Here is a 17,040-nt window from a genome sequence, read left to right as displayed (position 1 = left end):
AACCCAACTTTCCTAGATCGAACAATTCTTCAAAACGTTGAGGTGTCAAGATCAACTGTTGCGAACACAGACCCTAGTGACCAAACTTGTCTGTCATACATCCATCATCCTGGAATGTGTCTGGTTGACCGCTGCTCTTGAGTGTGCTACTGAAGACCCATCCACCCGCACCGTCAATTGAGGAGATGATAGAACACTAATCCCCGCACCCTCTTGTGATATTGTTCCTTAACAACATTAAGGAATGCATATCCTTTGATCCTGAGGCTTGGAGAGCTAAGAAGATTCAGGTTATTGAGATGCAGATTAGGTCAAGTTAGGCTAGGTTTAGTTTAGGCTAGGCTACGTTGATGCCAAGAGGTTTGGTAAGGTTAGGCTAGAATTAGGCCAGGCGCTAGGTTAGGTTAAGTACCTAACCTAACATAACCTCTTTGAGTGCAGGAGATTGCCTTCCAGTTCATGCACTGAGGCATAAAGTATCCCCAGAGGGGAAGTGTGTAACAACACTCCAAGGAGATATTTGTTGTCTAACCATTAGGCTAAGCCCTGTATCATCTCTCTCAGGAATGGGAAGACCTTGTCAAAGACCAGAGCCTCTTCAATCAGCATGAAATGAATGGAGGAGGAGAAACTGCCCAAGAAGAACCGGCCTCCCTGGTTGTAACAGGTGATCAAGTAAGACTTACGACTGCTGAGCTGGTTGCCCCTGCCGAGACGAGGACAACCTTGCTACTGTATCTGTTAGTCTTGCTGATACTATTCTTGCTTGGGTGAGAGATCGGCCTTCTCTGGAGCATGTAACTCTTGGGCTGCCACCAAGAAGTCTGTATGTTCTAGACGCTAGAACATCAGGAGACGTACCCTGAATGAAGGTTCCCTAGTCGAAGCAAAGGTGAAGAGTCAAGTGGGAAAGTTGGAAGCATTAAACAGAGTTAGGCATTGAGCCGTGCACTCCGAAGAGGTACAAAGTCTTCCTGGAAATGACGCCAAAGAACTTGCGGAAGGATTAATAGGACAGTATTCAGAAATACCCATCCCTCAACCCAACAAAGTAATCAAGTCTGACTCCTTGAGGGTTGCAAGCATGGAGCAGTCATTTTTGTAGTGAACCTAGGCTGTTGAAAAGGGATCTGGTAAGAAAAGATCTATGACTGATATCTAAATACCTGTCACCTTCTCTACAAGAGGAGGGTTGTAGAAACCGGGAACCAGGTTGTATTCATACGGTAGAACCTTTAGCTTCCCCACAAAGGAAGAAACTTCATCAAGCCGGAACAAACTTGTGGACTGGTTATTTAATAGGAAGTGGTACGAACTCTGAGAAAAGTTCAGGATCCAGTCACCGTAAAATAATTTTCAAGTCTACCTGCACTCCCCGCTGGAGGCTGCATGTGGGGAGGAAAGCAGTCTTACCCTCTTATTCACATCATGGGCAAACCGGACAGAATGCCAAGAGTTCCATTCCTAGAACCAGGGCCCCCCCTGGAATGCGTGCTCCAGCTCCATAGAATAGTTCCGCCTGAAAAACAGGTCCGAACATTGTCGGGTAGATGATGGATCTACCACAGTTCTCACTATTTAGCTTCAGATTTAACTCTTATGTTAAGCCATGATGTTTTCTTATTTACAATTGGATTTGGAAAATTTTGACAAAAATGGAAAATTCCACAAATATTAATCCCAAATTATATAATGTTATATGGGACTCTTGGGTTCGAACCTAGGAAGAAATTCCTGAGGTTCGAGAGCCCCCTCACCACGTCAAGGTGGTCCCAAAATGAGGGGAATCAATCTCATTAACCTAACCTGATTAAGGCTACAGTTTTTGGAAATCTTACATAAAAATAAGTCTGATTTATCTTTGAATTGGTGATACACATTTAACCCAAGGTCATTTGATAGATACCACACAGGATACAATCAATGGAAGTAATGAATACATTAACAGTCAAAAGTATAGAGAAATTTATGTAATACTGTATGTATTTTTGATATGACTGTCCAAACTTCAACAAAGTTCCGAGTGTGAACGACATCTTGGATAACCCCTTAAAAGAAATTGTCAATGTAATTAAGGCACTTTCCCAGACAGAAAAGGGCATCCTCTCAAAATAAATAACTTGAAACAGGTCCAAAACAGAATCTTGCCAGTAACCATCCTTGTATAGTTAAACAGACCTTACTCAAAAAAGAAAGGCTGACACATATACATATCCTGTTTTCAGAAGTGTTGTCCATGAAGGAGTGGCTTATCAGCCCTCTGGACTAGTCAGGTACCACCTTTGAAGAGCAACAAAGAATAAAGAAGAGCCAAGACTAGTGGCCTTAACAGTTACAGCATATGACACTGCCACATTATTTTGATTGTCAAATTACCTGAAAGACTAATTTAGGTATTAACTCAATTTCTGTACAGTACTATCTACGATGTGTATTAGTTCTAAGATGTACATTTGGATTCAGTTGCTTTTAACTGTGTACAAGCTGATTTAACAGAATGCTAAGTAGAGGTTAATTATTGAATAAATTCTTGAGACTAGTGTGGCAAGCTACCACTAAAATATGTTTCATATTTCCTCTCATTACCTAGAAGTGGTAGTCCAGGAATGCACTTGATTTTCTTGCTGTGAATGAACTTGCTTTGGCTGCTAGGCACATCTATCACTCAACACTAGAAAGAAAATATCTTCCACATTACCTACCTAGCATTAACTCTACATAATTTTGTAAACTACAAGGGGTCTTAAATAATTTTATTAATCATTTACATAATTCCTTAACAAAGCAGATAGGGAGGGGTAAAAGCCATAAAATCCTCAATATTAAAACAATTTGATGAATGTAACAAAGAGCCTACGTACTTCATTTACGACCAATGAACATTTAGCAGAACTCAAAATACTGAAAATCAGTCTTTAATACCTATGTCAATGGCTGTTTAATTTTTTTTTTATGCTGACCTTCCAAATCAAACCTCTTGAGTTTATACTACATTCTCTCATTTCCATTTTGGAAGGGGTGGTCTGGGTGGTGGTTTTCTCTTTGATGAGAAGAGTGAAAGCGTACTTCCAAAAGCTCGAGTGTCTTGCCTCCAAAAAGTCTCGTTCAAGGATGATAACGATCCAACTCTTGGATACATCACCTGCCTCTGAGGGACTAGTGATGTGGCAGATGCAAATGAACAATCTGGGGATCCCTGAAAATAGTATCTTTTGAAATTGAATTTACCATGAAATCTTAATCAAAATCCATTGAATGTTCAGAACTGACATATGTTTCATGATTCAAGTTAGTCCAAATTATGCAATGGAAGTTTCAAAGGACTACCAGTTAAATATTAAGAACCAAAATAAAATTATGAATAAAATTTATTGACTGAATGCCATATGCAGAATCTTAGCATGTTTTGAATGAAGTCTTGTTATGGTCAAAACATACTGCACATGCAGAGGTGATGAGACTATGTTTAGTTTGACAAGCAGTGCTCTGTAAAAATGGGAAATGATAAATAATATTCACATGCTCTTTGAAGAAGGCTTGCAAATATCTCTCAGAATATAGAAAGCTTCTGTAAAGAACAATATAGTACATTAAAAAAAATATCAAGCATCAAATTACACATGCAACAAATATACAATCACTAATAACAAGTTGTTCCTTGAAGACTACAAGAACTAACATAAACAGAAAAAAATTGTTAATACAAATAGATGAATGATTAGCTAGTAAAAAATAGCTGAAAATAAAACCAATAATTACATATCCAGGTGGAAGAGGAGCTTGTCGTTTCTTTTTTCTCTTAATGAATATCTCTGAATTTGGCAGAGATTCTCTTGAAGCTTCTTGGAATGTTAAAGAATTTCTTGGTAGTGACTGCTGTTCTTGGGAAGAAACTCTTAAAAATGGGGCTGTCATAACACTGCTCTCCTCTTCCTCATCTTCCTCATCAAAGGGATTCAGGGAGATTGGTTTAACTGGTTTTCTGCTGCAAGATGAAGTTTGATATGCAGAGGGAACTAAAGTATTTGATTTCTGGCCATGTGTATTTCTCTTACAATGACTGGAAGGATGTTTTTCATTAGTACTATCTCCCTCATCATCATCTTCATCAAATGGATTATATCCAATAGGTGGCAGTGGGATCTTTGTATGAGGGACAGTTAGTAAAAATGGTTCTTGCTCTTTTCCTTCATCATCATCCTCACTATCAAATGGGTTAAGGGAAATTTCTTTCGTTGGTTTCTTTGATGAAGCTTCCACCTTCACCATCTTTGACACAAGTGCTTGTTCTTCATCCTCTTCACTGTCAAATGGATTAAGCGAACTCTTCATTTCTAAGACAGGCTCTGGTTCTTCTTCCTCCTCACTATCAAAAGGATTAAGAGAAATTTTCATGGGAGCTTTAGTGGCTAAAGATGGTGTTTGGCTTGTGTTCTGATAAGCTCTGGTTTCTGCAGGACAACTTGTTCTATCATATGACTTATCTGGCACCGAAACAGATGCATCTCTTGATCCCAAAACTAATGGTACATTATAATTCAAAGGTGCTGGAGGTCTAGGAGGGGCTTTGTGAGCAGGTGATTTGGAGCCTTGTTCTGCAGATGTGCTTTCTGTGATAACTTTAGCTGGACCTTTCAAAAATGGTGGAAAAGGACACATTTAAATTTATGACTCAAATTTATGTAACCATGAAATGAATGTAGTATAGCAACAGTTATCTAGAGGTTTATAAATTAATAGAATAATTACCATTACAACTTGAAATTCCCACATTTGGAAACCACAAAAACTAACCATTTGTTTAAAAACATACTCTTATTATCATTTCACTCAATCAGGATAATATAATGGTTGAAATTTTATGGAGGTGAACATACCTTTTGGGAGACTTTCAATTTGTAGAGGCTGAGCTGTAGGTATCGTGTGATATTTCCTTTTCTGACGTGGCACTAAAAGAGATGTAGGAGGTGAAATGCTTTCTTCAGCTGAAGGAATCTTACTCTTTTCTGTCAAACTGACCACAGGAATGTTCTCCATCTTATTGATTTCATTTAACCTGGTGACTGATGCTGACTGACACGTATCCATTCTTTTCCTTGCTGAAGGTGAGAAATGTTTTACAGATAATGGAAGCTGTGAATCACAACTTTCTGTCATAAGGTTTGATTGAGATTTTACATCTCTAGTCATTCCTGGGGCTAACATTCCTTCATTTGCAATATCACCTTCAAATACTAAGGCCATTTTCTGATAGGTCCCTTTCTGAGTAACTCTCTCATTATTTTGGGATTCTTTTTCTTCAACATTCCTGTTATCTATAGTCTTTTTCAAGGTTCCACATGTATTTTTGTCACAACTTATCCCATCATTTGTTTCTTTCATCTCTGAAGATGCTCTGCTTGTTTCCAAACAATCTGAATTTCTGGAAAACTTAGTTAATTTAGTTTCACAGATGCCCAAGGAGTTGTCCTCTAAATGGAATACATGCTCTGAAAAAGGCCCATCATTCAACTTCCCTAGTTCACAATTATCAGCTTTGGCTAAAGAATTCTGATTTATAATGTCCCCTTCATTTACCTGCATCTTTTCAGCACTAGGACTTACTATCAAAGCCTGCTGTTTGGGCATATCTAATCTAAGAGTCTGCAAAACACTATCCTTTGATATGGGCTCATTACTTGAATTGCATGAAACTATATTGTTACAGGCAACACCTAATGACAATGCAACATTTCCATTTTCTTCAAAAATCCTTTGAACTGAAGGAGTGTCAAGTTCAGCATTACTGGACTGTACATTGGGTGACGGTAGCAAATTACTCTCATTGTCTGAAATATTTTCTGGAGGGTAAGTTTTAACTTCAATAGTATTCTGTAAATTTAAGGACTCATCAAGATTACAGGAATTCTCTCCAGATCTACTTGGAGTTGAAACTTCATTACTCAAAGCAGGAATCTGAATTTTCTCACCAATTTGAGGTGGATGACTCGAGAACGTGAGAGCTTTCTGTTTTGTATTTGTTGTCGGCTTGTGTGAATAAAGAAGGGGCAGATTTTCTGAAACTTCATGTGGCACACTTGAAGGTATGCATGGCTGATGAAGCATATCAGATTGACCAACCAACATTTCATGGAGACCTTGTGCTAATTCAGTTGTGTTATGTTCCTCTTGACAGATACTACTTGATGGATGGCTGGATGAAAGAGCTGTCCCTTGATCTGAATCTATAAAATCGCACTGTGGAATCCGAACAATTCTTGATGATGGATGACATGATGAAGAGGATAAATGAGTTATTCCTGATTGTGAGGTAAGCTGTAAATCACTCTCATCCACAGCTTTACTTTCAGGAGAATGTGAAGAATTTACAGTATCATGTAAATGCTTATTCAAGAGCTGTATATCTTTGAGTAGTGATATCATGGTAGTACCTTCTTGCTTATTATTCATTGAGGGTGATTGCTGCACTACACTGTCCAGTAGGTCAGTCTGAGAAGATGAAATTCCACCGTAATCTTTCTGCTGATTATTTTCGGAGAGTTGGAATGACTCAGTCTGTTCACACTGTGAATTTGATGAGAGATCTACATTCATTAGTAATGGTCCACTTACATTTGCACACTTACTTTCCGAAGGAAGTAAAGTTGCACTTGCACCCAATTCATTATTTTGAATGCATGGTAATGTATGACCAACATCATTTCTCGCATCATTTTTGAGAGAAGGTGATTTCTGACTTAAATCCTTTTGTTCATCATTCCCATGAGGTCCTGTTGGATGACCTACATCTGGTTGATGACTCTGAGGTTGGGAAGGCTGACCGTTACTTTTAGGTTCATCAATTTGAGGAGGAAATGATGCCTGACTTCCATCTAGTTGATGGTACTCAGGTGAAGATGACCGCCTAAAACTTTTAGATTCATCTCTCTGGGGATGAAGGGATTTATCACCTTCATCTGCCTGATGACTGTGAAGTGGTGATAACTCACTGGTACTTTCAGGTTCATCATTCTGGGAGGAGAGTGATGGCTGACAACTCTGAGGTGATGGTGACTGACTAACTCGTCTAGTTTCACCTCTTTGGGAAAGAGCTGATAGCTGACCTCCATCTAGCCGGCAGCTTTGGAGAGGAGATGACTGACAGACACTTTTAGGTTCATCACTTTGGGGAACAAGTGATGGCTGACCTCCAACTAGCTGATCACTCTGAAGTGGCAATGAATGACTGATACTTTTAAATTCATCAACCTCAGAAGGAAGTGATAGCTGACCTTCATCTGACTGACAACTCTGGGGTGGAAATGACTGACTGACACTTTTAGGTTCATCACTCTGTAGAGGTGATGACTCATTGCCACTTGGTTGACATCTCTTAGGTGGTGATATATGACTGATATTTTCAGGTTTATCGATTTGAGGAGGAGGGGATGGTTGGCCTCCAACTAGTTGACAACTCTGAGGTAGAGATGACAGACATATACTTTCATGTTCATCACTCTGTAGCTGATCTCCATCTGGTTGATGACCCTGATGTGTTGATGACTGACTTATACTTTTATGCTGATCACTTTGGGGAAGGGTAGATGCTTGACCTTCATCTATCTGCAAACTCTGAGGTGATGACTCACTAACACTTTTATGTCGATCACTCTGGATAGGAAGTAATTGTTGTCCATCTGTATGATGACTTTGCAGAGATGGTGATGACTTTCTAATCTCGTTCATTTCATCACTTGGGGGAGAAAGTGATGGTTGACTACCATCTGGTTGGTGGTCTTGAAGAGGTTGGGATGACTGACTGACCTCTTTGCTTTCATTAATTTGCATAGGTGATACTTGATTTTCATCTGGTTTTCGATTCTGGAGAGGTGATGACTGATTGATCTCTTTAGTATCATTACTCTGAGATGGAAGTGGTGGTTGATCACCATCTAATGGATATATTTGAGAGGATAGTAATGACTGATTCTTAACTTCAAGTTCACTGCACTGAGAAATAAGCACTGACTGACTTGGAACTGAATTTTCATTCATTTGGGAAGCCACAGATGATTGGCTATTAATTTTTGCCTCAACTTTGATGTGATTACTTGAGGATAGAAGGGACAGATGGCTGGAAGATTCTGACTGATGAATTTTGGAAGTGTGTGATGAAAGATTTGTGTCTACTACTTGATTACTAATGAGAGGAACTGTCAGTGGACTGCCATTTTCTAGTTTGTTACTTTGACATGATGTTGGTTGACTCATATCATTTGGTTCATGCATTAAAGTAGGAGGTGATGCATGCACTAAAAATTGTGCATCACTACTTGGAGGTGGTAAATGATCTTCACCTGGTTGACTATGTATGGATGAAAGTACAGTCTGATTAACTGGAGAGGGGAGTGAGGTCTTGTCTACTTCTTTTGGTTTAGAGGTGTCAAAAGGAAGTACTGAAGTGTTTAAATCTAATGCCCGAGTACTCTGACAAGGAAGTGATGACTGAATCCCATCTTTTTGCTGATTAATTTGAGAACACAATGACTGTTGTTCAACGGACAACTGACAAATGCTTGGTTGATAACTTTGGAGGAGTGGTGACTGATTTCCAATTTGTGATAACTGAATTGCCTCCTTTGATTGGTTACCTTGTTTAGAATGTGGTAACAGATTTAATCCTTTTGGAATGTCACAGGACGAATAAATTAATGGTTCTGAGGGAGGATTCTGGCTTTCTGATGAATGGGTGTTTTGAGAATGAACAACAGGCTGTGACACCTTTCCAGGAAAACTAGACAAAGGAGTTGGTACCATTATGTCTTTGGACACCAAGTGGATTTCATCTTTGGTTAAATTGTTAGGAGAGGAATGAACTTGTGACACCTCATTCATACAAAAATTGCTTTGGGAAGGAGAGGAGGATTGAATAGCAGTTTTACCATGGCTGTTGTTGGAAGGACATGAAATGACATGATTACCATGTGATGAGTTACATACAGAAAAGGATGGGTGAATAACATCACTTGAAAGATTAGCAGGGGAAAACATGGAAACTGTCCTACATCTTCAGGAAGAGTAGTAGAAGGGGCATGAAAGGACTGAACAGTAACTTCTGGGTTACTACTAAAAGAAAGAGATTGAGATTTACTCCCTAGTGAATCACATGATGAGATAGAAGGCAAGTGAGATTTACCTTTATGAGACCTATCTGAACAGGGAAATACCTCAACTTCTCTCTCAAATGATAGAAGAGCATCTTCAAAGGAATCACTGTGTGGATGCTGTATTTCTAGAAGTGATGACCCTTCAATTCTCGGCTGACTAGATCCTTCTTTGGCGATGAGCTGAACTAGTGAAGGAGATAGAAGAGTGCTGCCATCACCAGTAAGCAAATCCTTCAGTTGCGGTGGTGGTGATTTCTCTGTGGATTTGTGTACTGTAGGGAATTGAGTGTGCTGTTCCCCTGAAGGATGTCCCTTCGTTTGAAACATTCCTAACTCACTACTTGAGTTGGATTCAGACATACAACACACAGAATCATTACCAACTGTGAGTAATGCAGCATCCAAAGTTTTGGGTTTGGTAATGGTTGTAGACGATGATGTTCTAGGCATCGACTTTGAAGTAACTTTTTCATCCTTAGTTCTGGAAACTCTATGATCAACTGTTTGTGTCACAGCTGGCTGGCCAAGCAGGGAACTGTTGGAGAAGAAATATTAAAATGTCTGAAATCTTAAAAGGAAATAGTCTAATTAACCAATATACTATGCTTTAAAATTCAATAAATATGGTTTCTATGTACAGTTAAATTTCTATCTTTAAAAATATAGTTCAAGACTTAATCAAAATGTCCCAAACTAACAAAATTATAGCAGTTACTAATGAAAAACATAACGTTAAAGCTTTATTACAGGGCAAATAACATAAATGTCTGCATGCTGAAAAAATCTTTTTTAAACATTACTCACCTCTCTGAATTACTACTGAAAGGCTCAATTTTATGTGAAGCCCCTGACTGACTGATGGTGCTAGTATTGATCTTAATATTTCCAGTATCTTCCCCATTTTGAGTGCTTGGAGTAATCTGAGCTTTCATCATGTCACCATCCCCCAGTTTTGGCCAACTAAGGTTACTACTTCCCACTCCTGAACTAGAGGAGTTCACAACAGATTTACTATTACCAGCAGCTGCATCCCGTTCTTTTGAGTTTTCTTTCGTTCTTAAATCTTTTGTATCTCTGGAAAACACTAAAGACCTGATATCACCCAACTTGTCAAAACCCTTTAACACCTCTCCAAATACTTTTTCAGAAACTGATGACTTGGCACTAACATCCGATAATTCAGTATTTGAAGACTTTATCGAAGTTGGACGACTACTGCTGGGAGTGTAATATCTTTCAGGTGTTGAATGTCTGTCTGAAGAATCATGATGGTCTGATGCACCATGCTGTTCTGGGCTTAAGTTACTTTCCTCTCGCGATTCATTGTTCAAATGGACATACCATTGTGTCTGGACGTTGGAAGATTGTTCTTGGGGAGATGCACCTGGGATCCCTGAACTTTGACAAGAATCATTCTCTGGATAATTTGCTACTACTCTTTCTGATTGGTCTGAAGTGATAGATGGCCTTGGACTTTTACTTCTGGACCGAAGTTTTATGACTGGAGTTTTTCCATCTTGACTGATGCCCAAAAACTGGGGTAACTTCCTCAGATAGCTTGGTGTTCTTTTTTCATGGGCTACCTCTGGTTCAGGGATTGAAAGTTCCCCTTCCTTGACTGGGTTTTGATTAACTTCTAGATCTGCATGCTTCTCTTGCTCAACCTCAGCTTTTGTCAAGGGATCCTGCTCGCAGTCTCGGCTTGGGAAAATAGCTGAGAGTTTTTTAGCCCAACCAAACATTTTCACATTTGCTTAAACAGATTTTGCCAAAAAAAATACATCAAGCAGTAAAGAATAACGAAATTTTCATAACTTTACTTCTAAAATTTTTAAATCACTCAGATATCCAATGAACTTTTTATCTGAAAAAAGTCACTTTACTTCAAAAATTGCAACTGGCAGCAAAATATGAGCACGTCAAGAAGTGCTGCGAGAGTTCATGAACTCAAAAAAAAAATCAGTGTCCCATACAAGAACAGCAGTAAATTCTGTATAACACTGATGAAAACGATATTTTGCTGAAAATTACAGTAATCCTTCAAGAATTTTTAAGGCGTGAATATTTTGGAACTTCCCAGTCTATGAGTCATAGCTTTAGTCCTTAAATCATAGTAAAAGTGTACAATAACTTGTTAAGTTTCACGGGATTTTGTGTTATTTTATTTCCCGACACAAGCACAAGAACGCACAATAGAGTAACCATATAAATATGTAAACCTCTCGGGAATGTCTATATTTCACTCGTGCAACAAATAAAAGGCATATCACAGGTAAGTGTATCACAGGTACTGGGTGAAAGGATAATTCTGCAGTGTCACAGACACAGTTCACACTAGGAAGTTGCTTTAAATAAACGTGTTTGATGCCATTTCCCGACAGCCTCAAGCCTCTCTGCTCAAAAGAACATTCTTCTGCCACAAACAACATCCATCAAACCTGGAGGAAAAGATGTCAATAACTGTAAATCGGTTTCTATTTCACTTATCATAATAGTATTATTTTAGTAGTTAAAATACAAGTAGTATATAACTCAGTGCAAGTGACACTACAAAGAAAACTGAAAATGAAGTATTGGCACACACTCTCTCTCTCTCAAGCTAAAGTACAGTAAGCTAGGTCTGACCCTTGGGACGAAGTTACTAAACATACAGAAACCTTTTAAAATCATATTTTACAGGTATATGTCATTAGCTGATTTTAAAATCTAATGATGTCTGCCTAACTTTCGAAAGTAATCCCAACAATTAAACTAATTGGTGTACACTGTAGCTATAAAAGAAATATAGTATATACAACATTTTTGCCTCATGGTGATGAGCTACATAATTGATTCTTTTCTTCCTCGGGGACTCACAGTTCTAATAACCACATCGTTTGTTGTAGGATATAATCTTTAGACTCCTAGGCCATTGTCATTTCCTAATACATAAGTACAGAACTGATACAGGCTAGTTTTCACTTATTACTACCACCGTGATATCAATAAAGGTTATCTGATCTTTCACACAGACACTTACACACAGATATTAAAGGAAAAGATCAAAGAATTGCTGCGGCTTAGAAGGGCAAATGTTAATAAATAACTGTCATATGTAAAATAGTGTCTGGTAAAGAGTATAAAATGCTTCTTAGATAAAGGATTAGGCCCCCTCACCTGAGGTCAATAGAAACCTCATTTGCCTAGTAATTTTCTATAATGTGGACTGCAACTACGCTGTTATATATAAGTGCCAATAGTGTGTGGTTCAATTGTAATGAAAGGTAATGGAGCACCTTGTGAGGGGTTTCGGACCCATTGGTAGGGAGGTGTGCACCCTAAAAGACTAATGAGGCTTGTCCCATTAGGCTAGTGGCAATACTGTTTTCATTTCATTGGAATTTTAGGAAAATAATACACACACATTCTTGCAACCTTTCTGGTGTGAAGGTCAACGAACACACACATTCTTGCAACCTTTTCTGGTGTGAAGGTCAACAAACAGCTTAGGGTGTAGGGTTTGCATCCCTATACTACCCCCACTATTACATGCAAATGCATGTATCTACTGTAATAATACTATAGAGCCTATCGATATTATAATGTAAAAAGTGGTTGGACTTGAAAGAGGTTTAGACTGGAGTAGCAAAAGAAACTTGACAGACATAGAATATGCAGATAAGTGATAAGTTAAAGAGAAAAATGGATTTCAGAATACAAGATTTGAATGAAAAGATGCTGTTTGAAGAGCATGCTGTCCTGGGTTGATGCAGTATTTTAAGGAACTGCTGAATGTGAGAAACAGAAGAGGGACAGAGCCGAGTGATGCAAAACTGGAAAAGGTTAGTGTAAGTTTGAGAAATCTGGTGAAAATTACTTTTTAGGTTGCAGGGAAAGCAACTAAGAGTGTGGTAGTGAGAGGGTGATTGAATGGTTTACAAGGTAGGTGAGGTATGTCTGGATGAGGGAAATTCCACAAAAATAGGTGACAGGAATAAGTGTTTTGTAAATGACAAAGATGATAGAGAGGTTTAAAACTTACAAAGATTTATCAGGGAAGGTTTAAAGTAAGGCTTTAGGTGATAAGGTAAGAGTGAGTTCAATCAATGAAAAGAGTGTGTGGATCAACTGCTTGTTCTGAAACAGTTATGTTTGATAAAGGAAGAGTTTGTGGGGATTAACTGTTTGATATGAAGCAGTTTAAGAGAAGTTTAAAAGTAACAGGACCTACAGAAAGCTCATGACATACCTAATTGATTGAGAGGTAGCCTAATATGGAAGGTGTTATGATGTATAGAAGGTAAGTTGCTGAGCATAATGAAAGTTTCATAAGGGAAGTGAAACATGTGTTACAGTTAGCAGAAATTGGGCTGATACATATGTGCATAGGAAGTTTCCATGTCTTTTTATCATACAGCATATTAGTAGGCAAGAAATCAAAGTAAGGACACATTATGAATGCACACATTTGTGGAAGAAGAAAATGGTTATTCATGAAATGTGCAATGGTTGATCACTGCAAGTGGTATACAGTATTGCAAACAGTGATAAGAGACCAGACATCCGTGAAAATTGGGAGTGTTTTGGAAGATAAGGTTGGAATGTCTGAAGAGTTGTAGTACTAACTGCTCCATGGTTGTGAAGAGTGAATGTTGAATGCAAAGAAAGGAAAAAGTGGAGATTGTACATGAATAATTGTCTACGAAACATATTTGGTACAAGAAGAATTTGGAGGCTGAGAAATGTGGAAATATGTACAGAAATGGTAAAAAGTTTGTGTAGTTGAAAGGATGTATTCTAGGTCATGTGCACAGACTGGAGAAGTCCTCCAAAGGTAGATGGGTGGCATGAAAGAGGCACTGTTAAAGAGGGGCTTTTACACCAAGAAAGAGAGTGCGTGTAAGATAGAGGTGAATTGTGCAATGCAAGTGTAAGGGAGCTCGACATTTTACTGAAAAGCCATGTGGGTGTGAAGAGGGTAATGCAGGAGGCTCCTCAACGATTTAGCATTGAAAGTATAATATAACAGTGATCCGATTTCCTTTTGTCGAGCAACCCTAGGTCAGGGGAGACGGGTTAATGTATTTCGACAGTGCCAAATTAACAGGGAACTAGTAAGACGGTAAATATGTAAACAGACAAATAAAGAAATAAAGTCGTCCGTGACAGCTTCATTCATAGATGCTCTTTTATAAGCAATCTTTTATTGGAATGGATGAGGAACCCATCCCTCCTATTTTCCACAGTATCGAACCTTAAACACCACGTGTCCGTTGACAACTTTACAGGGGAGCATACGTATTTGCCATAAATAGCATCATGACACTGTTGCCTCTAAAAATGACATCAAGCTTCTCTTGCCAGGTAAGAAGGAAACAATCTCTATACGATTCTCAGTCATAAACTTACAAATCACCGAAACATTCGACAAGAGGCCAAAAGAAAATTCTAAGAAGCATCAACGAATTTAGGTACAGAAATATTTCTTCATTTAAACCATAACAGATGACTGCTGTATTTCCTCCTAATGCCAAATACTGCCAACTTGCTTGCGTTGTTGGCTCATTTCCAGTGACATCAACTTTTGCCATTTTTGTCAACACGTATGCTTCACATAGTGCCTTAAATGTGCGTTTAAATACTTGCGCTTACAGGCCATACTGTAAAATGCTAGCTATGTATTTATTTCGCATATCATTTATATCCAAAATCGCATCGTTATCGTGTAAATAGTTTGTATAACAAGCTACTTTAAATAAACACGTCATTCACAAACCAGCGCCAATGAAACTATAACTTTCTCTATTATATACCGATAAGAAACTTTTCTAAAACGATTTTCATATTCATGTCGAATTATTATGTTCTTCGCCTATCATATACATGTTTTAAAAAAAAAAAAAAAAAAAAAAAAAAAAAAAACAGTTATGTTTAAATTTAGCACGGATAATTTTAAGGCACAGGATATTGGTACGGCAGCCGTATACTGATCGCGATAGATATTGGTACGGTACGGCTGTGAACTGCGCATGCGTCAGTTTCAGACTTCCTGCCGTACAAATAACATGGTTTGGTGGGCGTTCGTCAGAATCCTTTACCAGTTTGCTAATCATACAGCAGTTGCCGTAAACTGTTGCTAAGAGCTATAAGTACGGCACTAGATCAGCGACAGTAGTAGGCAATAATAGTCGAACTGAATTGTTTCGCTGAACATGTTCAATTCAAAATGTCAAAGTGAAGCACCATACTGTCATCACCAAAGCACCAAAACATTTTGACAGTAAATGAAAATATCAAAAATTACAATATACTTAAACAGGCTTAGATGTTGACTGTATTCATGAAAAAACAAAACTAAACTAATCTATCTGTGTACCTCAAAATTTAATATTCTTAGAATCTCCTGAACCATGTAATAATACATCAGTTTTCGCCGAAAAACAGATGTTTCCAGGTTTCAACGAGCTGGAAAAGGCAATAGACTATGCGAGGAGTCAAACTTCCAGAAATTGTATATCCGTAAGTCATGAACGATCCAATCGGCCCTGAAAAGCGCTCCGAAGAGGAGATTCAAAGAAGATTTGAAGTACACAGAAATCGTGCACTGCTGTATTCATGGTGATAAGGAAAACTACCAAAGTCGATCCTCTAGTAAACGGCCTAATCAAAACTGCTGCACTACTTTACTAGCTAGGCCTCAAATCTTCATTGAATCTCCTCTTCGGAGCTCTTTTCAGGGCCGATTCGATCGTTCGTAACCTACGGGTATGCAATTTCTTGAAGTTTGACTCTTCGTAGACGTCTATTGCCTTTTTCAGCTCGTTGAAGCCTCAAAACATGTTTTTCGGCGAAAACTGATGTATTTATACATGGTTCACGTTGCTCGGTTGCCATTTCTTGCGATCATTGATATGCCCGAGGCGGTAAACGAGGGTTCGCGCAAGCGCAATTCACTGCCGTTCCAGTGTCTATCGCAGTCAGGATACGGCTGCCGTACCAATATCCAGTTCGTAATTGGCAAAGAAAGTTCTGGTAAAGAGAGCACTGGTTGCCTTAATTCCCAATAGTATTTGAGAGAGAGGCACCGATCCCTGAAGGTAAGGATGACGGAGAGAGAGAGAGCAATATCTGACACAATCATATTAAAGGTCAAAATCTTAGTAGAACACGTCTTGCAGGAGACGCATTATATATATATATATATTAATATATATATATTATATTATATTATATATATTATATATATATATATATGTATGTATATATATAATATATATATATAATAATATATATATATCTATATATATTGTATATATATTATATATATTTATATATATGTATATGTATATTAAATATTATATATATTAATATATATATTTATTTATATATATATATATATATATATATATTATATAGAGAGAGAGAGATGTGTGTGTGTGTAAAATATAATATATAAAGAATATGTAAACACGCACACATTACTTGAGCGATCAAACGTTTTTTTTACCATGGAAATGAAGGGAGCCTCCTTGTCTGTAGGTATACAAAACGGCTGACGTGGAAGTTTTACTACACGGGGATTCATCCATGACTCAGCAGCTGAAGTGTACATATTGCAGTGACTGTTGTTTTTTCCCTTAAGAACCACCACCTGTAAGAGTAAATGGCTTAGTGTTGATACACATATATGATATTTATATTCATTCTTTATATAATATTAGATATATATATATATAGATATATATATAATATATATATAGAATATATATAGGCGATATATTATATATATATATATATATATATATGATACATATACATATATATATATATATATATATATATATATATATAATATATATATATATATATATATCTTCGCCCGTTCCTACAATGTAGGTCTTTCAATTTTCTCTTT

The 17,040-nt window shown here is 37.7% G+C and overlaps 1 protein-coding gene across 1 annotated transcript; it reads right to left on the bottom strand.

Moving 5' to 3' along the window:
• Positions 1-2,833: 2,833 nt before the first annotated feature.
• On the bottom strand, positions 2,834-9,349 carry LOC135225718 (cardiomyopathy-associated protein 5-like). Its single transcript, XM_064265086.1, has 3 exons — positions 4,878-9,349; positions 3,760-4,631; positions 2,834-3,196 (listed from the first exon to the last, which is right to left on the bottom strand). The coding sequence occupies exons 1-3, from the start codon at positions 9,028-9,030 to the stop codon at positions 2,999-3,001; spliced, it is 5,223 nt and encodes a 1,740-aa protein (XP_064121156.1). The 5' UTR covers positions 9,031-9,349; the 3' UTR covers positions 2,834-2,998.
• Positions 9,350-17,040: the final 7,691 nt, after the last annotated feature.

Source organism: Macrobrachium nipponense, chromosome 13 (genome assembly GCF_015104395.2).
Source record: "Macrobrachium nipponense isolate FS-2020 chromosome 13, ASM1510439v2, whole genome shotgun sequence".
Taxonomy (NCBI): domain Eukaryota; kingdom Metazoa; phylum Arthropoda; class Malacostraca; order Decapoda; family Palaemonidae; genus Macrobrachium; species Macrobrachium nipponense.
Note: the sequence above shows the minus strand (reverse complement) of the source record. Positions and strands in the feature narration are given on the sequence as shown.

What these genes read in the sequence shown, in the direction of transcription:
- LOC135225718 (XM_064265086.1), bottom strand. Translation starts at nt 9,030, where the DNA reads ATGTTTTCCCCTGCTAATCTTTCAAGTGATGTTATTCACCCATCCTTT. An exon ending in AATTGAAAGTCTCCCAAAAG is followed by an intron (nt 4,632 to 4,877) that starts GTATGTTCACCT and finishes CATTTTTGAAAG; the next exon opens with GTCCAGCTAAAGTTATCACA. An exon ending in CTCCTCTTCCACCTGGATAT is followed by an intron (nt 3,197 to 3,759) that starts GTAATTATTGGT and finishes TACTATTTTCAG; the next exon opens with GGATCCCCAGATTGTTCATT.